This window comes from Arvicanthis niloticus, chromosome 24 (genome assembly GCF_011762505.2).
Source record: "Arvicanthis niloticus isolate mArvNil1 chromosome 24, mArvNil1.pat.X, whole genome shotgun sequence".
NCBI classification, from domain to species: domain Eukaryota; kingdom Metazoa; phylum Chordata; class Mammalia; order Rodentia; family Muridae; genus Arvicanthis; species Arvicanthis niloticus.
The window spans coordinates 8,804,398-8,831,927 of NC_133432.1; the positions used below are offsets into that span (position 1 = coordinate 8,804,398).

At 49.4% G+C, this 27,530-nt stretch overlaps 1 protein-coding gene across 1 annotated transcript in view; it reads right to left on the bottom strand.

Annotated features, from left to right (window-relative positions):
- The window catches only part of Fbxw8 (F-box and WD repeat domain containing 8), a 92,948-nt gene that overhangs the window by 32,139 nt on the left and 33,279 nt on the right, over window positions 1–27,530 (bottom strand). The window contains exons 5-7 of the mRNA XM_076922590.1: window positions 18,451–18,608; window positions 3,369–3,565; window positions 255–461 (exon numbers count right to left, since the gene is read on the bottom strand). Coding sequence (XP_076778705.1) covers window positions 255–461; window positions 3,369–3,565; window positions 18,451–18,608 — 562 coding nt within the window. The remainder of the gene's footprint in view (window positions 1–254; window positions 462–3,368; window positions 3,566–18,450; window positions 18,609–27,530) is intronic.

Genomic DNA, 27,530 nt, shown 5'->3' on the forward strand with positions numbered 1-27,530 from the left:
TCTGCCATGCTCACATACTGCCCTGACCTAATTGAAAACAAGAGCATCCTGAGAGTTAGCACATTGCTTGTGTGGTGGTGCACATGGTCATGGCTCTTCCCAGTACACTGTGAGTTCAAGGCCAGCCTGGGATATGTGAGACCCTGTTTGAAATAACCAAACCAAACCAAACCAGAAAGAGCTTCATTTTTCAGCCACCTTAAAAAACAAACTCACACCTCCCTGTTAATACATGCAAACCACGGTTTCCATACCTTGTTTCCTTCATACACCCATCCCAGACTCTTCACTCCAAAGGCAACCTGGCTGGCTGAGACATCCAGACATGTGGCAGGCTGGCCATACACATAATGGAGGGTTCTGGCTGAGTCCTCGGCCTTCAGCAGGTACACCAGGTCCCCGGCAGTGGCTATTGCCACAGGGTACCTCCCAGCATTCGGGACTATCTCAAGGTAGTCAACCTGTGGAGAGAAAAGTTGTTTGGTCCCCCAGTCACCTTGACTTAGTCTGCACAGTCAAGAAACAGCTGAGCACAGGGACTATTGACAGGGATGGACATGGCTCCTGCCCAATGAAAAGATGCCTCGAACAGTGAAAACAAAGTGCACTCTGAGAAGGGAAGCCAAGTCCAGGGAGATAGCATTTTCCACCTGACTCAGCATGAGGCTCAAGAGGCCTGAGTTCACAGAGCTGGAGGTGCACAGGAGCTGGGATCCAGTCCAACTCCTACAAGGAAAGGATGGCAGCACTGAGCACTGGTGTGAGCTCACTGTGGCCCAGGAGGCCCTTCTATCAGTGCTTACAGACACCTGGCATGGCACAGGCTTGTGCATGATGTCACGAAAAGCCATTCCTGTCAACGTGCAGACAGAGCACAGCCACACCAGCACAGGAGAAAACCTCAAGTCTTCCTTATGATCCGAGTTGGGATCATTGGGGGAGGAACTGGGGCAGGAAGCAGAAGTCCCAGTGGGCTACCCCTTCAGGAGGGATCAGGCTGGGAGATGGAAAGACAATTTCCAGCTGTTGGTCTTACCGGTCTTTTAAATCCTGAACATGGCAGTGTTTAGAGCTTTCTTTACTTGTTTTGTTGTTTTACCAGACACTGAAACAGTAAAACTGCCCAGTTTCAAGTGAACAGAGAGACATTTGTCAAGTATGTGTGAGCATCAGAATGCAACACCACAAGAGCTGAACTGCCTGTCAGGCAGGGACCCCACCCCCATGCCATGTGACCATCTGAGGACAGAGAGCAGCACACACAAACCACCCTCGTGTCATACTTTCTCTGACGGCATGGGGTTGGGGGGGAGCACACTCCAGGAGTGAGCCGATTCTCCCCAGAGCATGCACGCCATGCTGCACCTGCTCAGTAATCACAGACAGCATGGATGCTGAAGGCCAGCTACTGCGGAATTATCAAGATCCATGGTGTAAGGGACGGCACCACGCTGATAATATGCCAGAGGCGCTCAAAAGCCCAGGTTCTGCAGGCTGCCCCGGGGAGCTGAGCATAAGCAAACACCCGGTGCCTCTGCTAATCCTAGGCCCAAATCGCGCTGCACAGCCCAGTATCTTGGGCTGTGGGTCCATCACAAAGGCCAGCTGCTCCAAGCTAACACTGTAGACCCGGGAACGTTGCCACAGTTATTCAGGAAACACAGAGAACAAAGATGGTCCGGCTTCATGGGCCAGGGGTGCCTGATCCAGGGATGCACAGCATACACTGTGGTAACTTGGCACCCAGACTAAAAAATAATGCTGAGAGCTGACCTGCCCCACAAGGGCTGCTCACTCCTGTCTCTACAGAAACTCACGTCTTACTTTCCTAAAATCCACCTTTTGGTTGCCCATACTCAGACTGGCAGTGGCAGCATTCACTGGGAGGTGTCAACGACCTCCAAAGCTTCCAGTCAGCCCCAGGACGGCAACTGACTGCCAATGCAGGATTTACGCTTCATGAGGGATTCTCAGCTTGTGAAACTGTGGCTGGTCCACAGAACAAATGGAAGCCCTGCACCCCAAGTCTCTCTCTACAGCTGCCAGTGTCAGGTCCTGTTAGAGGACCACTGAGCGCTGAAGAGCTAATCTAAAGCAGTGACCCCAGGTGTTTGGTGCTTGGTATTCAAATCCAAAGATCCCACAGGGAAAGGGAGAGAGGGCCGGTTCCAGGTCCCCAAACCTCACTGCTCAAGGCTAGCTCCTCTACTCCCCTGGCTCATGCCAAAATGGTGTGTGCTCAAATGAAATACAAATTCGGCACAGACAGATGAACACTGCCACATCACCAAACCATCTCTGCTTGGTGAACAAGACTGGTGGACAACTGAAGCTGTCGGCCCTGTGCACAACCTCCAGAGCTGGCTCAGCTTCGTGTGGGATCCTAAGCCAAGCTCCCAGTCCACACTGGCTCCCGTGGACCTCCTCAAAGGCCACTCCCACCGCTAGGGGAGACAACTGTGTGGGATGAGTACTTTCTGCCACACGGACTGCAGTGAACCACTGCTGTTCACTTAGGTGTTAGACTAGCAGGGAAGCTGGAGCTTCCAGGGTGAGCCTGCAGCGCTGGGAGGAAGGAGGCTGGGACCAACGTAAGAACAAACCCTGGCCCTGAAGCCACCTCAGTGTTTGCATGTGCTGTGGTGTTGCTTTGTTTTAGAAGCTGGGGGTGGAGAGATGGCTCAGCAGTTAAGAGCACATAGTGATTCTTACAAATGCCTGGAATTACATTACTAGCTCACAACCACTTACAACTCCTGTTCCAGAAGACCCATCACCTCATGAGCACATACCCAAATACAGTAAGAAAAAGAGGAGGGGGGGGAGAGGAAGAGGAGAAAGGAGAGGAGGAAGAGGAAAAGGAGGAGGAGAAAGAGGAGGAGGAAGAAGACGAGGAGGACGAGGAGGAGAGAGAGGAGGAAGGAGAGAGGAGGAAGGAGAGGAAGAAGAGGGAGAGGAGGAAGGAGAGGAAGAGGAGGGAGAGGAGGAAGGAGAGGAGGAAGGAGAGGAGGAAGGAGAGAGGAGGAAGGAGAGGAAGAGGAGGAAGAGGGAGAAAAGGAGGAGGAGGAGGAGGAAGAGGAAGAGTGGGGCTGGAACCCAGGGCCTCATGTGCACTAAGGGAATGTTGTACATTAAGCTTTAGCCTCACAGCCCAGCAATTGGATTGAGTCACAACTTAGCTTGGAAAACGGGAAAGTCAGTTCACCACTCTGAGGTGCTCTGGACTTCTTGGGGAAATGAAGGCAATTGTAGCCCTGTCTGAGTGGGCTGCTGGGAGTTTCATGGACAGAAGCCCTGGGCATTGTCACTCTGCCTATGTCAGATCAGGATCCTCTGAATGCAAACTAACAAGCACAGTAAGAGCTCACCAGTTTCTGAACTTCAAATTCTGAGGCTACATGCCAGTGCCCCTCGTCGTTGGGGTACAACATCACAACGTCAAAAGCAGAGGCTGTGGCAACAATGGCCTTTTCCCGGCTCAGCGCAAGGGCTTGTATTCTTGCATCATGCTCAAAACGATAGATAGGGAACCTCCCGGTTCTCAGCTCCCAAATGTTCAGAATCCCTAGAAGGAAAACGTAGAGGACAACCGTAAAGCTGGTTGGTACACACAGACACAGAGCAATCATGCAGTCATTTCTCAGACTACTGTGTGAGGATGGCACTGTATGGCTCTTTGTTTGAGCCTGTACCGCTGTCCTAGTGCAGGACTTTAGGGGTCACTCCATGAGTCTCTGACGACAGCAGTACTCACACAGGATTACTGGGCAGGCCATGGGAGACTCTCCACAAACAATTCAGATGAGTTCCTCTATGGCTCACCCATAAAGCTAGCCCTAGTTCCTACCTTCTTACTGTTAACAGTGACACAATTCCCTCTTGGTCTCTGTGCAGTCCACTGTCTTTTCATCTCTAACTGAAAGTGCCAGAGTCCAGATTCTTGCTCTGACGTAGGCATCCTGCACAGACAGTTAGGTGTTGCAAGACTTTCAAGCAACTGAAGCGGACAGCTGCAAACAGCAATAGAGCTCCCTTCTATGGAAAGGCTTAAACACACATGCACTTCTCTAAGAACTATGATCAAATGGACAACAGGCAGGTCACAAAAGACTTCGTGACATGGTCCACTAGGATATACTTTGGTAAACTCTCTCTATTCTGCCTCAGAGAGAGAGCACCTCTGGGGCCCACTGATTAAGTAGGAGCTGGTGTCTCCCTCTAGGAGGCCTCATTTTGACATGGCCTCGTCCAAATCCTGCTGTGTGTGTTCCATCACACAGTGGGGAACGCTGCACAGAGCCTCTGGGTGCTCAGCATCGCATGCCTCCTCTCACTCTGTGTTCTCCAGTGTGAGAAGAGCAGAGCTACCCCATTCCACACAGACAGGACTGCAGAAGCCTTAGGTGGCTGGCTAACTGCTTCATGACTACTTGCTCTGTGACCGAGCTGAGCTTGACAGGGACTGACACACCACTGAAGTCACCTCCATTCTGCCTGGCTTGGAAGCTGTTGAACCCAGTGCTCCCTGGCACACTTGGAGTGTAAGTACAGATGCAGCTTTCACTCTCGGTTGAGGACTGATGTGTCTGGCATTCTTTCTCAACAGAACTGGATGCGGCAAACACTGCTCAGTACAAAGCGAGCTCCAACCGACTCAGACACTTAGGGCCATACTGTTGACCCTCTCCTTCAGTTACACTTTTTATGTATGACCAGGACAGCCAACTCTTGTCAGTGGCATTGGTGCAACCACAGTCCCTTAACACCAATCCTGGTGTGTAAGCATTTAGTGCTCTTAGGTTTTCTCGAATTAACTGTCCCTCTCTCTCTGCCCTGTTACTGGCTCTGCACTGAAGCCCACTTCCCCACTGACTCCACACTTAGGCTTTGTCTGATTCTTATTAAAACAAGACGCTTTCTCCATCTGTTTACTTTGCTTTGTGACTTTCTTTTTAACATGGGACTGTTGGAGCCAGGCATGGACACACACCTGTAACGGCAGCAGCCGGGAGGCCGGGACTGCAGACTGACAGTCCGAGGTCAGCCTGAGCAACACAGCAAGTCCAGGGTGAGCAATGACTTGTCTCTAAATACATAATACATAAAGTGGATTTCTTGGAGATACCACTTCTTTGGCCTTGTCTCTCTTTCGTTTTTTAATTATGTGTATGCCTATGTGTACCCCATGAGTGCGGGTGCCCTGAAGGGGGAGCTTCTCGTGAGGGTCTGGGAATCAACCTCTGCAAGAGCAGCAAGTGGTCTTAACTACTGAGGCGCCGCTCCAGCCTCACTCCTTACATCCTTGTCAGCTTTCTCCAGACCTAATTTTGGTTCTGTGTTTACTCCATTACGACTCCTCTGATGACTCACTGGCCCAGATTCTCCCTGCAGTCACTGGGTGGGCAGCTTCTTCAGGATCTTAGGATGCATGCTTAGGTCAGCATAGGCTAGACTCACGTGACCTACTGACCTTCACTGAGTACAAGGAAGCCACACAGCCATTTCCCCCTCCTGACCTCTGTCCTACTTGTTCTGCTTTTGCAGAAGCAGGTGGGCTAGCATCTTTTAGAGTGCTGTAAGAAGGAGGGACACTTCTGTTTCCCTAGGTAACCGTCACCTATGCTCACCAACATCACCTCCAACATCAGAAACCAGAAGCTTTGCTAAGAACACAAGGAAGCAGCTGGGCAGCTGTGACAGTGTCCACTCAGCCTTCACCCTGTCGCCCCTCTCCCCCCACTGCAGTCCGCACATCAGTAAAGGCGGAGAGCTTGCAGGAAGACAGACGACACCAGAGCAAACCGTTTATCAGTGAACACAGCTCTGTCACAGCACTTTTCGACCTGAGAACTGCAGACTTGCAGAGTCAATACCTCTGTTAGGAGACTGTTCCATGCTACAGCATGAGGCTACTCTCCAGAAGAGAAAGTTCAATAAAGTCACACACTGAGCAAGTGCTCACCAAGCCCCTTGCAGCATCAAGGAGCCCTGTTAGCACCAAGCTTAGGGTCATAGAAAGCAGAAAATTCCTTACTGCATGAACTGGATTTCTGATGGCATCAACAAAGTTACCCATGAAGATTTAATTGTCAACTTGATACAGCCTAGAGTCACCTGAGAAGTGAGTCTCAATACAGGAATAGCACGGAGGGTGTGATGGGAGTGGGGTGGGGATGTATTGATTGTTAATGGACACTGGAAGGCCAGCCCACTGTGGGCAGCACCATTCCCTGGCAGGTAGCTCTGGGCTCTGAGCCAGCAAGAAGCATCCTCCCTGCTTCAGCCCCTGGGTACAGGAAGTCTAACCCAAAGTTGCTTCTGGCCAGTATTTTGCCCCAGAAACAGAAAGGAAGCTATAAACTTTGTTTAGACCACACACCCACACCCACACCCACACCCACACAATCTGTCCATCTGTCCTCATACTCTGGCAAGGAGCAGTTGACCTTTTCAGACACTCACTGAGTTGAGCTGGTCCATGTTCGCCACATGACTATTAAGGGAGATGCCAGCAACAAACCGTCAGAACCAAAGCAATTCAGTTCTCAAACATACAATATTTAAAGATCTGATGCGGATGCAAGGTGGACTTGGCTTCCAGCACTGGGTGACATATAAAGAGGCAGGCTGTGTGCTGGGCTCCTGCACTCCCCAACAGTGGGTTCAGAGGGAGTCGTGCTATTAGCTGAACCTGACTAACACACCTCCTGTTTCAGTAAGAAATGTTCAGTTGTAAGAGACTGCAGCAGAGCCACACAGAAGGACAACTGATCAGACAGACACAGGCTGTATCACATGGGCCGAAGATAGGACAGGACAAGCTGACAAGGGATTGGAACCAGTTACCCAGACAACACTAGGCATCAAGGCCCCCTGTGCATGCCTCAATCTCACTGCTTATCTCTACAACTGTTTCCTCCTTCCTGTCTCTGCTATGCAGCTTTCTCTAAAGGAGCCAACTCCATCCCACAAGGGCTTCTAACCCAGGCACACAACAAGATGCGAGCCCAGGTCCATGAACAGGTCCCCATCCCTGGTCTGACCAGCCAATGCCAAAGATAAACTCAAGTTCTGTGAGCCTGTCCACCCCTCAGTGCTTGGAAGAGACCTCAGGGTGAGGAGGCACCCAAAAGGTGGCCTCAATACTCAGCTGCATCTCAGGCCCCACAGGATGGTAACAAAGGCAGCAGGGGCCCTCCCCAGCACCAGCTTACTCAGCAGAAATGTAAAAGGGTGCAGACAAAGAAACAGCGTGTCTTTCAAAGCACATCTGAGAGAAGACAGTGAGTGAAGGCCGCAGTCCCCAAGTAGGCAGGGGCGGGATCTGGCAGCTTCCCTGGCCCCGCTCAGTGCCTCCAGGTTGATGAGCAGCAGCCGGGCTACTGGCACTCAGCACTTGCCCTAGACCAGGAAGTCATTAGCAGTGACATGAGTGACGAGGGCCAGGCTTTGGAGGAGACATAAAGGCTGCTAAGCAGCTGTGGATGGGCACCCATGCCAGTGTGCAGCACGTCCCTCCCACCTCCCGGAGGAGGCCAGCCAGTGTGGTAATGAAACTGCACATAGTAGAAATGGGATCTAAATGAGTTTAAGCTGATTTATGTTAGCTTTTGTGAAGATTACTCGGATCTGGAAAGTGCTACCACTGTGCACCAGCGATGACAGTCCTTAAGAAGGCCGCCTAATGGTGCTTGCGTACAATATTTATACTCCTCGGCATGGGAACAAGGACCATAATGGATACCATTTTTGTTTTATTAGGGATGCATATTTAAATTAATCTGCTATTTGCCTAAACAATTAGCTGCTTCTGTTTGTGTGCACAAAGCCAAAACTGCAATTAGGCTTCCATCAAAAAAATAAGTCCCAACTAAAACTGTCCCTGCGGGGCCGTCAGAGCTCAGGGCAGAACTTCCCCAATTACTTTTCAGCACAATGGTAATTACCTTAATTGCTTGAAAGGTAAATAACCACTGAACTGGTTTTGGAATCACACACTGGCCTTGCCCCTCCCCTCCGATCTGCTCCATGCACCTATGGTTTTAAAAAAGCTACACTTTCAACATCCACACACTGGAGCCTTCAACTACTAAGTCTGTTGTGGTCTCTGGAGCCTTCTCTTTGAGGACGCATCCTCTGTGAGCTCCAGCCTCTTGAGCTTACACGGTTACCACCTGAAGTTCAGTCCCAGCATCATGGCAGCTAAAGAGACAGGGTCAATTAGCTACGTTCAGAGACATGGAATGAGGCTGACTATTTATACAGACAGCTGGCATGCCCTGTTCCTACTATGAAAATAAATGCTTTTCTCCAATCAGTTAGGAAGGACGCAGAAGGAGTTCTACACAGGAAAAACATTTTAACAGAAATTTAAAATGCACCCATAGCAGTCACTAAACAGAAACATGCATGTCTTCATCAACTGCACATGCACACTCAGCTCAGGCTGGACACAGGCATCAAGCCAGAGGGCGAAAGCTGGCGCTGGCGCTTGCGCGCTCTCTCTCTCGCGCTCTCTCTCTCTCTCTCTCTCTCTCTCTCTCTCTCTCTCTCTGTGTGTGTGTGTGTGTGTGTGTGTGTGTGTGTGTGTGTCTACCTCGTGTGAAGAGATCTCTCAGTGAATCTGGAGCTCACTGTTCTGGCCAGGTTCCTGCCCACTGGGGCTGGGGTCACAGCATGTGTGAGAACTACACAGCCAGCCCCTTACCCACTGAGTCATCTCCCCAGATCAGGAGTCCTGTCAGTGCAAACGAGAGTCCTTAGGGCTGTGTCAGATAAGTCTTGACAGAGAAAGGGTGGAATGAAGGAGACTTCCCCCCAAGGCTGTATGCTGCTGCCTCCAGAGGAAAAACCACGAGTAGAAAATATTCTGGATGGTGCATTCAAGGACCAAGGTTAGGACAAAGGAACAGAGGCTGAAGCTGGGATGATCAGGGTGGCAGAGGCTCAAGGAGGGAAGAAGGGAAGAAGGGAAGAAGGGAAGATGGATTCCTACAAGTGCTCAAGCCCAAAGCCAGGAGGAGGCTAGACCAGAGAGACCTAGGAAGGCACATGACATCCAAGGTATGCAGGAGAGCTTCAGATGCTGGCCAGGATGGATGCTGGGGTGCTCAACACCAACTAAGACAGACACGCTTGCTGGCATTCACACTTCACAATGTTTCAAGTCTTTTCACAGGCAATGCTATGTAAAAAAATAAAAATAAAAATAATACAATGTGTTGCTGGAAGCCAGCTCCAGCAGCTCCAGATCCAAGGAGATGTGGGGTCGGTGACTAATGCAAGGCAGGCACACACTCACACACTTGGTGGAGGAAGCAAGGCTCCAACAACCTTTCCTCCCACAGCTTACATCCCCCAGCAAATCCTTCACCCAGTATACAAATTGCAATGTGGTTACATTCTATTTTTCTTTAAGTGAATATTGCAATAAGTATAAGAAAAACAAAAATAAAACCAAACCCAGCATGCTCCCCAATACCCTTCCATGGTCAAGTGTTTTATGTATTATATATAGGTGGACAACAAACGATTCCCAAGGACCCATACACATTTATGTCTTGGCAACTTGTCACAGAGTAACAAGGTGTGAGCAAGCAAGGTACTGTCTCAGCCCAGTTCTCTTACTGACAGGCTACATTTTGCAGATACAAAAAAAAAAACCCAAAAAAACAAAAAAACAAAAAAACCCAATCATTTTATTATTTATCTTAAAAAGTAATCTTATTTTTTAAAAATCTCAAAAGAATCACAAATGTAAACTTTTATATATATATATAAAAAAAACCAATCAGTCATTTCTACTTTAAATCCTCAGGGTGCATGCCTACCTATCCACTAATTTTTTTTTTTTTTTTAAAGTAATCATATCAGAAAGCCAAGGGCAAAAATGGGTACAAGAAATTAATCACCACCTTGGTCACCAGCCCAGCTTTAGCAAGAAAGGCATGGTTAGTACCAGCCTGGCTGCCATTGTCTTGTTCCCTGACCTCAAAAAACCACTTACAAAAACACCTTAACCTAGCTATCCCAATAATCTACACCTAAGCCCTTTCTGAGGCTGGTAACTGAATCATTATCTGCTCCAGCAGAAGTACCTGGAAAGTCAACCACTGTTGTTGTATGTTCCAGTGACTGCCCAGTGAGGGCTGTGAAGCCCCTTAGAGTTGCCATAGAGCTCAGAGATGAGGAGGGACCCTGTGATTGTGGAGCTACAAGCCCAGCATGAGGTCCTCAGGACAATGTCCCTGGGCTCTGCCTGAGGCTCACTCATCATGGTTAATGCTGATGGGTGGGCCCCAACAATCTGTTAACATACCTTTATGACAATCTGACTAGTAATGAGATTTTTCTTTTTGATCATAATCTGTATCATTTTATAGTAGATATTTAATTCTGGTGGGCAAAATTTAAATTAGAAACTCAAATTCTAAAAGGTATATCAATCATGTCAAGTGAATTCAACTCTGACAGAATCCAAAAGGATCACTGACATAACCTCCCTGGATCAGGCGCCTCCAGTAAAGGCTGCTGTCCTTGCCTCCTCCCCCCTTCTTTTAAAAGATTGCTTATTTCTAACAGGAAACATGTCCTGTCCCAGTTAGCTCAACAGTCAACCTGTCACAGCCTAGAGGCACCAGAGAAGGGAGTCCCCTGGCTGGAGAGCTGGATCAGTCAGTGTTTAAGAGCATTTGTTGCTCTTGTAGAGGACTCAGGTTCAATTCTTAGAGCCCATGTGACAACTCACAAGTGTCTGTAACTCCAACCCCTGAGGCTTTAACTCTGACTCCTAATCTTCTTAGGCTTCAGCAAACATGTGGTGCACATACATACATACATACATACATACATACATACATACATACATGCAAAACACTCATAGTTCTAATGGTCTTGTTTTTGATGTATAAAGGAAGGCCCCACCCACTGTGGGCTGCACCACTCTCTGGGCAGGTGGTCCTGGACTATGTGAGAAAGCTAGGTAGGCTTGGGCCTCTTGTGTGAGCGTGGCTCCTGCTGCACTTCTCTGGCTATGAGCTCCTTGGCTGGGGGGGGATGCTGTGTGAAAGAGCAAGCGGGCCTGTCTCCAGCTCCTTGAGTTCCTGCCCTGACTTCCCTTCACAACAGAATGTGACTGGCAGTGTAAGCCCAGTGAACACTTTCTTCCTGAGCTTTTAGTCATGACAGCTATACAGAACCCAGAACCCTGTAAGTTAAGCATGTTACAGGTATAAGGGTGTAACAGATGTGCTGACAGCTACTGAAGCAGAAGACAGGGATAAGGGCTCACCACACTAGTCATTTCTATTTTTTGTGTTACTCTTCTCTTAAGCAGACTTTACATTTCCATGTGTTTGGATGTGTCTCTATGCACTTGCATGCCTGGTGCCATCAGGGTCAGATCCCCTGCGCTGGAGTCACAGGTGGACGTGAACTGCCATCCAAGTGCTGCAAACTGAGCCTGTGTCCTCTGGAAGAGCAAACAGTCCTCTTAACCAGTAAGCCATCTCTCCAACCCCTCATGCACAGCTTTTAGAATTGTATGCATAATTTCTAATAAAGTAAAAACAGAAGGCCAGGCATGGTGGTGCACACCTGTACCTGCAGCACTACGGAGGTGGAGGTGGGGGTTCATGGCCCAGCTGGGGCTAAACAGTGAATCTGAGCTAAGTGTAGCAGACAACGGTGAGTTTACTTCGGCTGTTGTTACTCATACGCCTCTATGGAAACTCGTGGCTTGTCCTTGTGACAGAACACCTTACTCCTGTGAGTCGTAACTCTCGGGGTATGAACTGTCTGACATGCTGCTGAATGGAGCTGGTACTGCATGAGACTTCAGTCTGCCTCGGTTTTCAGCCTCACCCTGTGTTTCCACTCCTTAGTGGTAGCTTCAATAAATGAGGATTTTCAGTTCCGATGAAGTTTTTTCTTTTGTAATTTGTGGGTTTTTTTCTCTAAGGAATCTCTGCCCAGATCAAAGGCACAAAGCCTTTCTGGAGTTCTTCCCAGTGCTACATTTAGCACTGTAATCTATTCTGAGATGCTTGCCTGCAGCATCAAACGGGGATGGTAGGTTGTTTTGGGGAAGGATATATGGGACAGTGTGCACCTCAATGCTGTCTGCTGAAAAGCCAAGGACTTCACTGAAGTAGCCTAGACCCTTTAGGGCGGGGCAAAGGGAAGGGTCCAGTGTAGTAGCTGCTGGCGCACAGGTCCACTCTGGTGTAAATGACACTGTCTCAATCACTGTGGTTTTTAGTGCAAATCTTAAGAGTAAGTATACCTCTAGGCTGGAGCTCTCTTTTGGCCCTGTGGTGAGGTTTCTGTTGTTTTAGCATCAGTGTACCCATTTTCCCCACATTCACAGCTTGCCTGGAACCTCTATCAGGCAGGTGAGCAGGCTGTATTTCTCTGTGCATGGCTTTCTTCAGTCTCTCGGCATATTCCACAAAACTCCCAGCATAGAAATCTTACCATAGTTTGTTGAATAAATCCTCAACTCTCTCACACATTTTTCTTGAAAAATATTTTTTCATACATTGTGATCACATTTTCTGCTGCCAGTTCTTCCCAGATCTCTCCTTCCACCTATTCCCCCTCATATTGGAATGCAAGATCAGCTTCTAATTGTTTGCTGCTAACTTGAATACAACTCATTTTTATGTATTCTTGCTTGACCCAGGAACCCGACTAAGCATACTTATATGAGTTTTATGCATAAATCATCTCCAGGTGTTTTTACTTCACTTCTTCTGTTTCTAGCTCTTATTTTCTTGCAGCACATGGAAGGTCTATGCAGCACAAGCCAGCATGCAGCAGGGTCTGGTTTCTAAGAGGCAACTGCTGTGCATGATCATTGAGGGTTTGGCAAATGCTCGTAAGCAAATAGAAAAGTTTTTCTGTGTTAGCAAAGGTTTTTTTTCTTTTTTGGTACTACCAAGAAAAAATAGCTTCTACATATGTTCTACCCCATAATGCTCTGCTGTTATGGTGTACAAGGCAACTACTCACTCTTAAAGAGACTGTTTAAAGGATAAAAGTCTCTTCATGTCCCTGGACTAGGTGTGCATCCTGGAGCTCTCGCCACTGTCTGCTAACCTCCAGCTCACACGTTCATTCCCCTTGCCTCGGCAGGTGCTGCCCACGCACTAGTACAACTTTGGGCCTCACCTTTACTCTTCTCTAAGGGACGGCACAGCTGGAAACTCACAGCTTAGCATGTTTTATTCAGGGTCTGAGATCCTTGTAACAGAGGTGACAAATGCCTCACGGTGTCAAGTACCTGCCACATAAGCATGAGGACATCAGACACTGTGCACATACATGTGTACACACATAAGCATGAGGACATCAGACACTGTGCACAAGCATGCACAGGATGTGTATACAGGTGTGCACATACATGTGCACACACATAAGCATGAGGACATCAGATACTGTGCACAAGCATGCACAGGATGTGTATACAGGTGTGCACACACATAAGCATGAGGACATCAGACACTGTGCACAAGCATGCACAGGATGTATATACAGGTGTGCACATACATGTGCACACACATAAGCATGAGGACATCAGACACTGTGCACAAGCATGCACAGGATGCATATACAGGTGTGCACACACATAAGCATGAGGACATCAGACACTGTGCACAAGCATGCACAGGATGCATATACAGGTGTGCACACACATAAGCATGAGGACATCAGACACTGTGCACAAGCATACACAGGATGCGTATATAGGTGTGCACACACATAAGCATGAGGACATCAGATCCTGTGCACATACATGTGCACAGAGACTCAAAAACCAAACCCGGAAGGATAAATCCAATTCCAGATGCACAATCCTGAACAGAGAAAAAAGTTTTATTTTTATCTTGTTATTCTGAAACAATTTCAAAGTCACAAGAAGCCGTGTGACTCCTGTCTAATCGTACCTTCCATAAGACCCAGGCCAGGATGCCTGGGTTCTCAGCTGTCCTCTCCCCAATCCCGGAGGACATGATGCAGCTCGGTGCACATCAGACCCTGGGTCTGATATCCAGAAATAGAAACAAAACATGTAGCACAATGCTGACTGTCCTTTAGTCCAGAACAGCCTGGAGAGACTGTCCTGGCTCTCCACGGTGCTGACTGCCCAGAGAGAAGGGCAGCCATATAATGGACTAGCCCTCCATTTGGGTTTGCCCTTTACTGCTTCACGACTGTGTGGGCCTGAAGGTCATAGCTGCACTGAGCGGCTCCTGCTGCGCCTTCCCACATGTGGTAAAGATGTCAGTAAGACAGCACGTGCTGCTTCATTCTTTTAACTGCTCTTACTCTTTGGGACTAACGGAAGTTCTGATCTCAACTTATGCTTACCCACTAGTTTTTAGCATAAACTACCTTTTCTCTTGATCTAGTTACTAGTCAACAAACAGTGATTGCTCTACTCCCAGCATCCTTTGTGTGCTTAGGAGCTGGCGCTTCAGCTCACGGTGTTCTCTCACCTTCTCTTCTTATTCCTCTCTTCCATCACTACTCGCCGGGCAGTGGTGGCGCACGCCTTTAATCCCAGCACTTGGGAGGCAGAGGCAGGCTGATTTCTGAGTTCGAGGCCAGCCTGGTCTACAGAGTGAGTTCCAGGATTCAGGCTGATACTCAAACTGGCCAGGTCTGACTGATGGGACGCCGTCACACTAGCTCCCATGCACCATGCAGGATACCTTCACAATCCCGACTTCGCCCGTCCCTCCCTCCCTGCAGCTGGCTTCTGCTGGTGGGAGCAGCATCCTCAAGAGCAGGGCTCACGCTATGATCACCGCTGCTGGGCTGATGACCTTCCAGCCACGACACACGGTTCTGGTACCATCTTTGCTGCTCTGATAAAACACTGACCAAAGGGAAAGGCTTGATCTCGGCTGGCAGCTGTCCACGTTGAGGGAGGGCAAGGTGCACTTAGCTCCCTCCCTCCTCAGTGAGAAAGCCAATATGGGAGACAGGCCAGCAGCAGGGGCAACAGGAAAACCTCAGGTGGTTTATTCATAGTTGTTTCAAGAAATATTTTTGCATCTACCTTGAGTGATATATTCAACAACAAAAATTCTGACAGGACAGATGGTTCTCTTATCCCAAAGTGCCTTGTCGGTGAGAGGCTGAATTTAGCAGTTCTCAGAGCTCCAGAGGCAGAAAGGAAGAGAAATGGATTTCCTAAAATGGTTTTCCAAACTGTTCTCTTCTGTGGGGAATCTGCCTTGCCCATCAGCTTGCTTTGCTGACACGTTAGAGAGAGTAAACAGCAGAAGAGACAGTAGGAGCAGGTCCTGGGTGCTGCCATCTGTGGGATGAGCACAGCTACCAGAGAGCCCACCCCACCACGCCCAAGCAGGGCTGGCCCCCTTACAGTTCAGTTGCAGAGACAGAAACACAAAATGTGGAATCAGTGTCACTGCTAGAGACAGGGTGGTCCTGTTGGGCACCTGTGACCTGCTCACTGAGAGTGACATGACATAGCATATCTGGAGTGACTCTGGGCAATGTAGGTTGGTTTATTATGTGTTCTTAAGTATCAGCTCACTTCAAAGAGCAGGTCACTATTAGCCCTGGAAAATAAAAGGCTCATATCATCAAAAGAATTCTCCTCAGAGCCCTCTGCTGGCTTCCTGCCCCAGCACACACAGCAGGCCTGGTGCTGAGTTCTTCTCCCCAAGAGCAGAAAAGCCTTCCAACAACAGTTTGTTCAGTAGCTCAACATAGTACAGTCAAACAAAACCGAAGGCCCTGGGATGTGATGGGTGCTGCATTAAAGTTCAATGTCTCAGGATAGCCTGGATTACATAGAGATACCCTGTCTCCAAACCAAAAAAGTTCAATGCCTTAAATACTTCTAAACCATTTCAGCTCTGGACTCTGCACTCAAAAATTTTAATACATTCTGTGTGTGTGTGTGTGTGTGTGTGTGTGTGTGTGTGTGTGTGTGTAAGCACATGGCTCTGGGAAGAGCACAGGCTGGCAGCAATACCTTTACCCACAGTCACTGCACACCTGAGTCTGTGAACTCCCCGTGAACATGAGCATCCGCACCACTGCGAACAGTGTGACTGCGGGAGTGTGTCCTATCTTCTAAAAGGATATCTGGTGGGTTTCACTTTCTGTTGGAAAGGAGCTTCAAGTCTGTGGTCTGCTCCTGAGCCTCAGGCAGTCAGGATGGCAGGCAGGACCATTACTCACAGTTTAAGAAAAAAGTGACAAGAAAAAGACCCGTGGGTAGAAAAAAAACTTCTCCACAATCCATGGTCGGGGTGGCAGGCAGCTCCCAGCTCACACGAACCTCACAATGATTTTGCCCCATTTCTAAAGCTTCAGCACTGATCAAAGAGAAGAAGGAAGCTGCACACTGGATTTAGGCATCACCATCAAACACTGGCAAAACTATCAGACAACTCACTTTGGTTTAAAACATCAACCTAGGAGCAGCAAGTCTTAATAGTTGTGGAAGTCAAGCATGGCCCACCTCTTACAGCTATGGAACTTGCAGACCTGCTCTCAGCTACTGAGATCCACTGGAAATGAAAAGCGGTTCCCCAGGATGCAGCCAGCCAGTGCAGCCTGTGTGTGTGCCACTGCACGAGGTGCCGCACTGACCCGCACTGACTCGTCAGGGTTGATTGCTGGTGCCCCCAGGCAGCCAGGCCAAGAACCTTCCCTCATGGAACAAGCATCTAATCTCATTTCTCACCAGACTGAGGTTTGAAGAGAAACTCAAGTGGGGAACGGGTCCCAGCACACACCATCCCTACTGTGGTGGCTTGAGGCCAAAGGCAGGCCAGCGTGGAGCAGATGGAGTCCTGGCTGGTCCCGCTGTCCCTGCACTAGCAGCTGCTCATCACTCAGAACCTTCGCTTGCTTTAGCTAATGCTCCAGGAAAAGCATTTTGATTTGATTCATTTCGGGACGGTAACGCGCCGCACAATTAGTGGTAAAATCAACCTGGAGAGTGGCCAGTGCTGACAATTGGAAACAAGGCACAAGAAATATGAGGCCAGTGGGTTGGAATTCAAAACATCACAACTGTGGCTTGCCTGCCAAGTCCCAGCCCCCAGGTGCGTGAGCGGGGCTCCTCAGGGCACAGCTCCAGAAAGGACTTGCTGGAGGGCTTTCTCCTGAGTCCTCCTGCAGGGAGGCCCCTGCTGTGGAAGACGTGGCAGCTTCAACCAGGGGTCTGAGCCTTGCCGCTTCAGGAGTGCACCTAGGCACAATGGGAAGGCTGGAGTTCATAACCTCAACAAAGCAGCACAGCAGACGGCACAGGGCCTTTTCTACAGGGGTTTCACCCAAGAAGCAGCAGCCAGTGCTCTTGGGGGACAAGCGAGTGTGCACTTGACATTCGGACCTGTGAGTCTTGAGTCAGCTCTTACGGCTGTCAATCTGTCACTCGAGTGAGACGAGGACAGGGCCACCAGGGTTGGGAAAATGACCACAGGAACCCTGACAACCTGATCCGGCAGAGAAAGGCTGCTAGTGTGGAGGTGGGCTGCTGGAGGAGAAGGACTGCACACAGAGGCGGACAACGCCAAAGCTTGGAGGCGTATCCTGAACGATGGGAGGACTACAGTTTACCTCACAGCAACATGGCTGCCTGCCAACATGACCTGAGACCCTAGATACCAGACAGGTCAGCAGTGCCCTGAGCAGGCCTGTCTCATGGCTAGAGACCCCTGATACTTCCTACTAATCCAAAATGGACTCAGTATTGATGAGGACTTAACTGTGACACAACCACAAAGGAAACACAAGGACCACAAGAGGCAGGTGTGTGTAAGAAGCTATCAAACCCTTCACACTGGGGAAACTACAACCGCATTATATGCCATTTCCTACCATGTCCACCAATAACCCAACCTGAGAACAGAGGGACAGCTCACACCTGCTGGAGAGCAGAAGACAGCATGGTATCTGTACTCACCTCCCACCTGGAGACCCTTCCTACAGGAAACTACTTCCCTGCACACAGGGAACGAAATGAAAGGACATTTATTCAAAGCTTCTCACTACAATGCTGCTTGTGAAAGCAAATGCAGACACACTGCTTTCTGCTGAGCCACAGGCTTGTACAGCAAGAATGATCACATGTGTGTGAAAAGGAAGCTTTGTGAATGCACATATGCCCTGTGTGAGGAGGCAGGTGTGTGTGAATGTATATACACCCTGTGTACAGGAGGCAGAGGTGTGAGAATGTATATATGCCCTGTGTATAGGAGGCAGGGGTGTGTGTGAATGCACATACCCGCTGTGTATAGGAGGCAGGAGTGTGTGTGTGAATACATATACACGCTGTGTATAGGAGGCAGGTGAGTGATTATATAAGTGTGTGCATGCTCAGAGAAGGAGGGAACAGCTGCAGCTACTGCATTGGGTAAGGCTTTCTCTAAGACAGGGAGGAGGGAGGACGGAGGTACTCACCATCCTCGTAAGCCGCCACTGCCAGTGAGCTGTTGATCCTCACAAAGGAGACATATGGCTGCATTCCAGGATCCTCCTCCTCAGACTCAGACTCCAGGAAGGGGGCCACATAGTCCCAGGTGCGGGTGTCCCACACCCTCACGTCCCCTGACGTGTATCTGGAAAAGAAGAATACTCTTGGTTCCAAGAGAAATCTGGAGGCCATACACAGTGGCATGTGGGCTGGCCGGGAGGCTCTGTTCCTACAGTGGTTTCAATGACTAATGAGGAAGTTGTCAGCTGAGCCACAGAAAGCTGTGGACACAGCTCACGCTGTTATAACACAATGGTGACCACCTTTAATCCCTGCACTCTGGAGGCAGACGCAGGAAGATTTCTGTGAGTTCAAGTCCAGCCTGGTCTACACAGTTTCAGGACAGCCAGAGGTCCAGAGTGAGATCCTGTCTCAAGGGGAAAAAGGAAGGAAGGGAAGGCAGGAGAATGTGCAGTGTGACACCCTCTCCAGCCTTATAACCAAGCCATCACCGTGGACCAGTGCTAGCATCCCAGCAGGCACTTGTGCAAAGACACAGATGCAACTGGGACAGAGAGCCAGCAAGCTCTTCACACCTCCTCCAGGAGCACAGCTAACTCATTAGGGCCCCTGAGGACACCAGATCTGCTCTAGCCAGGCACTGCCGCCTTCCTGTGACAAGTGCCTGCACTGCCCACTAAAAAGCAGGGGCCCTAGTTCTGGCCTGGAGCTTTGACCACTTCTTCCTGGATGACCCAATGTCTTAAAGCCCTCATGATGACAGGGTAGCCAAATGAAGTTGTGTCTTGCCTGTCGCTGAGAGTCCACATTCCTACTGCTGAATCCCTCAGGCAAGGAGGGTGGGGGTTGAGGAGAAGGAGCTGTAGGGCCTCTTGAGGAGTACAGGGAGGCAGGGATCCCAAGGAACAGTATTCCTGAGGCCCTAAGCACACTTCCTCCGAGTCTCGCTGCAGAGACAAAGCATCTAGTCACCTGTGAACCCTAGGATATGATCACATCTGACATGGCACAGAAGGCCCACCTCAGGTGAGACGTCAGGTCTCTGTGTATTACTTGCGCATGCATGCTGGATGAGGGCCGCCTGTGTGAAAGCCAAAGGACGAGTTGGTGGAGTTGGTTCTCTTTCATCATCTGTGCAGGTTCCAGGATGAACTCAGGACACCAGGCTTTCAAGACAAGTACTTCTAATTCCCTCAACCACATCAACCACCCAAGATGAGATTTGTGTGTGTGGGGGGGGGGGTTGGTTTGATTTGGTTTTCAAGACAGGCTTTCTCTATGTAGTCCTGGCTTTCCTGGAACTCCATCTGCAGACCAGGCTGGCCTCAAACTTAGAGATCTACCTGCCTGTACTGGGACTAAAGGTGTGTACCACCATTGCCTGGAAAGATTTTTTAACGAGACAATTGTGAGTGCCCTGATTCAGGGTCATTTTCTTTATAACACACTGCACCACACCCTCCCAATAAATGTACAGTAAATGTGTAGGTTGTGTAGCCCACAGGTCACCCTGTGGGTGATCTCACTTTGCAGGACAGAGGGGCACACAGTAGAGAGGCTTCCCCACACTTGACGGCCACTATGATGATCACTAACCCTCCTGACTGTCCTTAACTGTGGCAATGCATAACTACAGCTGCACACTGATGTGACCCTGATGGATCACAGCCACAGGGTCCAGGCTTTTCAGGAAGTGCTCTGGATGACCACACTGATGAGGAACCTCACAAGAAGCTGCTCCCCATAGCTGCACCAAAGCACCAGCTCGGCACCCTCAGCCTGACTCAAGCTGTTCACTGGAACAGGCCGTCTGTTTCCACTACAGAGATGACAGGAAGGTTGGCATAGGAGTCCAGACTATGAGTCTATTCTCCAGGTTCCGTTCCACATAAAGGGAAGAAGTACACATGCATGCATGGCTCAGGAAAGCAAGATGAAGAGAAACCAAGAGCCGCTCTTGCTGCAGACAGCCCTGGTTAGACTCTTTCAGCATATCCAAGGTCTCCATGCTGTGTTCCGAGATACCCCGCTGGGGATACACAGGGAAGGTCAGGGTATGGAAGGAAGGCTCCGGGGGACCAGGGCTCCAGCTCACTGCCTTCTCCAGAGAGTTCTGAGGTAAACCAGCAACAACTACCACAAGGAAAACATGTTTCACCTTTGAACTACACAGAGGTGTGCTGTGTAAAACAACTACTGCTATGTTCTCATCTGAAGAATAAGCAGAGGAGAAGGGCAGGACTCACAGGGCACAGTGTTGAGTCATTAAACTCACACTGACCCTGTGCACCAAGACAAGCTCACTCCTCCTGAGCACTGGCTTGCAGGCTCCCTAACTTCTGCACAGACGCCTGCCTTGTCAGTGCTGTCACTGGTCCCATCAGAGGACAAACCAGGTTCCTCCAACACTGACTCATAATCCTCTTCATTGCAGGACCCGTCCGAGGCTCCCTGCCCACGCTGACTACAGACAGCCTCCGCTGCTGACTTAGGGCTACAGGCCCTTGCCATTGGCCTCTGTGCAGGCCCATCCTCACCTGACCTGCATCTCTGTACCCCATGCATGGCTAATGCTATAAAGACGTGGTGTCTGGAGAGAGTGGGTCACTGGCAGCACCCTCACAGGGGGCAACAACTGTCTTTGCTCCCAACTAGCAGCCCCACTACTAATGGGGAGTGAACTACCCAGAACATAGACCATCTCCTCAGACTCCTGCATCTTTCCAAACAGACTGAACTGTAGCTCTTGGAGACATCAGGCAAAGCCAGTTATTTGCATAAACATGGAATTTTGCAGATAGCCACTTGAATTAACTCTGTTCTTCAAAGCGTAAGAATCGGGCGCATTCTCCCTGATAGGGGCAGATTTCGAATCTGAGCAGGAGCTGCAAGACCCATGCACAGGCTCTGACAGCTAAGGGAGAGAACTTGGTGCTGCTGAGCCATGCTGCAGTCAGGCATCCCCAGTGGACAACACTGCTCAGCAGAGGCCCTGCACAAGCTCCTAAGCATGGTCTAAGTGTGCTCACCCACACTGGCCAGGAAGAGGTGAGGAAGATGCGGGGGTGAAGGTGGAAAAGGCTCCAGATGTCTCCATTGCTGCCTAGTGACAATTACACTCAACCAACTAAGACACTACTATGACAGCGGGCGGCACTGTCAGGAAGCCTGTGGACCTCAGCGCTGACGGCTGTAATTACAGTGTGCACAGTAGAACTACAACTACGTTAGCTGCCGGAGGAGCACAGAACAACTTAGGTGGCCCTTCACTGCGAGACAGGATGGACCCAGCTGTACTCGGGCTAGCACATGAAGAACCCTGTGCTTTCCCAGTTATGCTATGCCTGGCAAAATGGAGGTCAGAGGTGGTCACTGACTTTTTATTAAAAGAGTGGCACTAGCCCCCAAGCCAGGCCCCTCGGTACACCAGTGCAATAATCAATTTAAAATGATTACAATTGAAGAGTTTTCTCTAATGTGTGCGTCTGTGAGCACAAGATTTATTCAAAGCAAGAGGCTACAACAAAAGGAGGGTAGAGGAACTAGTCCTACCTGACATAGTCTTTCACTCCCCTCTTTCACTCCCCTCCCACGTGGCACCCAGCAGCAAAATGTGCATCTGTTCTCTCAGTCACTCAAAACAAATGTGTTCGAGGTTCTTCCAAGCCACCTGGACAAGTGGAGGAGGGTTTACTAAAGAATGTTGAGGCCCAGAGTTAAGTGGGCTCCAACTGTGCCCAGGTATCCCTGTCTGCTGCCAACAAGTTGCTCCACACCCTGGAACTAGGACTTCCAACAGACACTGCTCACAAGAACCAGCCCCAGTGAAATGACTCATAAGGGATTTGTGGTTTGCACAGTGTGCTCAGCTGGGCAGGGCACAGTCCCCCCACATCTTCCCAGATGCATCTCTCTCCATCATCAGTCCCATCACTCTGCTCCATGGGAAGTCAGAGACCAGCAACCAAAGTCCCAAAAGAGGGAACCAGAACACAGGGAACCAGAACACAGGACCAAAGACCACCTTCCACGCTCAATTTCATATCCTGGGTAAGTATTTACAAAGATCAGTGAAATTGAGCTAGAAAAATGGCTCAGCAGTTAAGAGCACTGGCTGCTCTTCCAGAGGTCCTGAGTTCAATTCCCAGCAACCACATGGTGGCTCACAACCATCTGTAACGGGATCCAATGCCATCTTCTGGCATGTGAGTGCACATGCAGACAAAGCACTCATACATAAATAAATAAATCTAAAAAAACAGTGGAATTTCTTTTTCCACAGGATCCTGTCTCTGCTGCTCCCAAATGAAGTTCCAACTTTATCGTGATCAGGTCTCCCAGGCCTCCCTCAACAGCACACAGTTCACGGTTCTCAACTTTACTGTGATCAGGCCTCCCTCAACAGCACACAGTTCACGGTTCTGAACACTTGGATCCCTGTGCCAAGGACTCGCTCGGCTGCTGCCTTCTCTCCAACTGGGAAGACAGATGCTACAATGGATTACTAATGACCAGTGTAGCCTAGAGTGCAGAGGGACACCCCCTCCCTCCAACTGAGCACTCCTAAGTGCTGACAATTCTTGGGAGGAACCTGGCCTGGTACTAGGCCTGTCTGGGATGCTCTCCATGGTGTCCTGGCCCCTGCCTCCCATCCCTACCACCCAGCATCTCCTGTACTGTTCCACAAGCACCAGCAGCTACAGCATTTGTTGGCCTAGGAAGGGCTCCTGTCAAGGAGTGCTGCGAGCAGTCTACCCATGCTGGCTGTGACCTGAATGGGTATCTGCTGGCTTCAACCTGGAAGTAAAAAGTGGCTGAGAGCTGCTGAGGTGCAGCTCCCACACAGAGGGTATTTACACCCTCGGCACACAGAGGTTTTGAGAATTCTTCACTTGCTTTGTGCTTCTGTCATGATCAATAAACTCCAGAGTCTTTGCTGTTTTCTACAGCACACGACTGCTGTACTGCACAATTGATGAAAGAAACTCGGCCCCACAGTGCAGGCACTCTGTGGAAATGCACTAGAGCACACATCGAGGGAGTGTAAGACATAGCAATTGAAAAATAATGAACATCTTAATGGCCCTTGTGTGGTCCATGCCCTGCACACTTACAACTGCTTTCCATACATCTTGGTTAATGACAATCAATAGAGTCAGAGTCGATGATGATTATGCAGAGTTATTGGAGCTGTGGCCCTTCCCATAATCCCCTGGAGAAGCAGAGATGGATAAATGCAGCCATGAGTTCATCAGTATTTATTAAGGACATTCTGGAGCACCTTCATTAAAGATGTAATAAATGCAAAGCTCTCCTCCAGTCACGTATCAGCAGCTTACCTCAGACTTATTTACTAGAAGAGCACGCATGCCTCATGGCAGAAAATAAATAAATTTCCAAGTATTTTTAAAAAGCGATCCCTGGTGGGTCGTGATGGAGGCCCTTATGGGAAGCCGTCCAGAGCCATGAGCAGCAGCACAGAATCCATACAAGGCGAGGCTGAGAGAAGAACTGCCAGGAGCAGGTTTTCTGAGAAGGAGAAAGCTGGAATGCATGTCCTTGTTAAATGTAAGGATGGGTGACAAGGACGTAACAGAACCTCACCACCAGTCTGCACTTAACAAACCCTGCTGTCCCAGGAGCCTTCTCAGAAGCCAGCAGAGCACTGTCACACCTGAGACGTTCGGTTCCTGAGCAGGAAAGATTTGAAAATTTAGGGCAAATGCACACTGCTTCAAAGCACAGCCTGTCGTCCTGGTACAGCCGATGCAAAGGCAGATGTTTAGTCACTGAGAAAGTGGAGAAAAGATGCTTGTCATTAAGTTCCGTTAACTTACCTTAGACAACTGTGTGTAAATGTGCATTTCTAAGTATCTTTCACTGTAAATGACCATTGCCTGAGACAGATGACAGCAAGCATCAATTCAGACTTTAAAGCTTAGGAACCAAAAAAGCTCCAGGTCCAAGAGCAAACATGCAGATCCCAGATCCTGTGGACAGATAACAAAATAAACCCACACCAGGCAGGCCTGCAGCTGAGACATAGTCAGGGTTCACCTGGCTGCCAGAAAGCGGCAGTATTTCTTAGGCATCTGCTCTAGTGATCTTGACTCTAAGGCAGTGGTTCTCAGCCTGTGGCTTGTGACTCTACTGGGGTCACACAACAGATATCTTACATATCAGATATTTACGTTACGATTCGTAACAGTACCAAAATGACAGTTATGAAGTAGCAACATGAGGAGCTGTTAAGGGGCCGCATGTTAGGAAGACTAAGGACCACTGATTTAAAGGATGGGATGGAACAGGACAGCCAAGCACTTTTAGGTAGAGAGTTAACTTCTGAGCACTGATAGATGCAGTTTTCCTCCAGCCCCATCTGCAGAGGAGAAACATGAACACACAGCTGTAGCTTCTTCCAGGAAAGGCAGGTGACCATGGAAACAAGAGAGAAACACCTGGGTAGACTGGAACATCCCTCAGCATATACAGAGGCTCAATAGTCTGAAACATCTGGGAGATGCGGTACTCTAGTGTTAGCAGAAACCGAGCCAGCTGACAAAAGCGGGACGCTTCAGACATGTGATACTGAGTGGGGGTGGGGGGGAGCTAACTGCACACCACCACACACTCCTGGGCATGGATAAAAGCTTTTGGTGAGCTAATAGCTTAATGGCGGCAGAGCTGGCATGGGGCCTCAAAGGAGCCTAGGCTTGGCTCCCCAGACCCCAGGCTCTACCTGGGAGGCTCTTTACTAGGTGGCTTTCCCACTGTACTTACAGCAAACTCTACTTGGCCCCACACCCTGGCCTGGTGGTGTGACCTTCCTGAGCCTATGATGTCATCTGTGTGCAAGTCTTAACTTGCACAGGGAAAGCGTGCGGCCCAGCTCACAGAGCAGGGTGCTCTCATAGCGCTGTGTCCTATTCATTCTCCTCAGTGAGGTAGGTCCACAGGATGTCCCTGATGTGCTAGGGATCGGCACTAACTTATCCTGAGCTACACCTTCGACTCCAACATATATAAACCATCATTACAAAGTCAACACCCTAAAAATTTAAGAGTTGTCACCTACAAAACTCAAAATTGAGAGAGAGAGAGAGGGGGAAAGGGAGAGGGAGAGGGAGAGGGAGAGGGAGAGGGAGAGGGAGAGGGAGAGGGAGAGGGAGAGGGAGAGGGAGAGGGAGAGGGAGAGGGAGAGGGAGAGGGAGAGGGAGAGGGAGAGGGAGAGGGATGTGTGAAAGAGGGAGAGAGAGAGAGAGAGAAAGAGAGAGGGTGAAAGAGAGAGAGAGAGGGAGAGGGAGAGGGAGAGGGATGTGTGAAAGAGGGAGAGAGAGAGAGAGAGAAAGAGAGAGGGTGAAAGAGAGAGAGAGAGGGAGAGGGAGAGGGAGAGGGAGAGGGAGAGGGAGAGGGAGAGGGAGAGAGAGAGGGAGAGGGATGTGTGAAAGAGGGAGAGAGAGAGAGAGAAAGAGAGAGGGTGAAAGAGAGAGAGAAAGAGAGGGAGAGAGAGAGAGAGAGAGGGAGAGGGAGAGAGAGAGAGAGAGAGAGAGAGAGAGAGAGAGAGAGAGAGAGAGAGAAACAAAGCAGACACTTCCTGATGCACTGCCACCCAGCACTACAGATTACAGTGTAGCACAGAAGGCAGGTGGGGCCTCCTGGGTAGCGCTCCAAGGGCAGAGCACAGAGAATGCAGGTGGACACTGAGCCCAGGAGGACAGAAAGGGACTGTATTTGGGGGGAACCTTGAAAACCATTTCTTCCTAAGAAGTGGGAGACACTGTCCTGGTGGATGAGCCTCTGCTGGCCCTCACATTTTCTGGAATGCCGTCTTGTGGCTGAATGACCTATGGAGACTCAACAGGACAGGGCAAAGGCCTCGGGGAGAGTGCAGGAGGGTTAAGTGGCTCAGACAGACTTCTCTTGGGACTCTGGGACTCAAAGGTTCAAGCAGGTTCTGTGGAGGCAAAGATGTCTAACCCTGATCCATGCCATCTCAAGGAGAGTGCAGTTGTGAGGGTCAAGCCGTCAAGAGGCTCAGAAGGCCCAGTCAGCAGCCACCCTGAAGGCAGCCAGGATTCTGGCAATGTCATGGAGTAGGGAGCTGTGTGCAGGAGCTAGCTAAGACAGTCTGCACACTTCAGATCACAGTCACACTGGAACCACACCGGGCTAGGAAAGAACTCTCAACGTTCCTGAGTTTGGAAAATACAAAATTCCTCTAAGGGATGGACTATCCCACATACACATAAGGAATCCCAGCTAGAAAAAGATGAACACAGCAGTGGTGACACTATTTACAGAGAACATGTTTCTACAGCAACCTCTGCTTTCTAAGTTCAAAGATGAACTGTGCCACCAAAACAGAAACAGAAAACTCTACAGACCCGGCCACATGAAATAATCGTAACATTAACACAATCATGTGCCACAGAACAGTCCAATCAGCAGTAGGCCCATACACACACATACATACATACACACATACATACATACACACACACACACACCTGTGTTCCTAAGAGACTCTGTAGCCTAGTGACATCATAGCCTTCTAACCTATGCATGTCCATTCTATGATGGCATCCTCCAAACCCACTTCTCAGAACATCTAGAAAACAGGAAGTGACTTATTGTATTCCGTTGGGTGAACAAAGGGGAAAAGTAGGGACTATCTGAGGAATTTTATAGTAAATCTAATAAAGTAATGAAAAGACACATGGGAAACCCACACTGAAAAGTGCTTCTTAGTCAAGGGGACTTGGGAGCTCTTACAGGGAGGCAGAGCTAACTGGCCCATCAACACTAGGACTGAGGATGTTGGGTGTGGTGGCAAAGGTCTTTAGTCCTAGGATTCAGGAAGCAGAGGCAGGAGGAACTCTGAGTTTGAGGCCAGCCTGGTCTACCACTGTCTTAAAAAAACAAACAAAATGAGAAACCTGGGCACTGGGTTTGTTTGTAGGGTGTTAACAGCACTCTGGATTCAGTATCAGTTGTACAGTCTTGCCAATTACTAAAATTCACAGAACTCAATTCTTTGAAAGAGTGA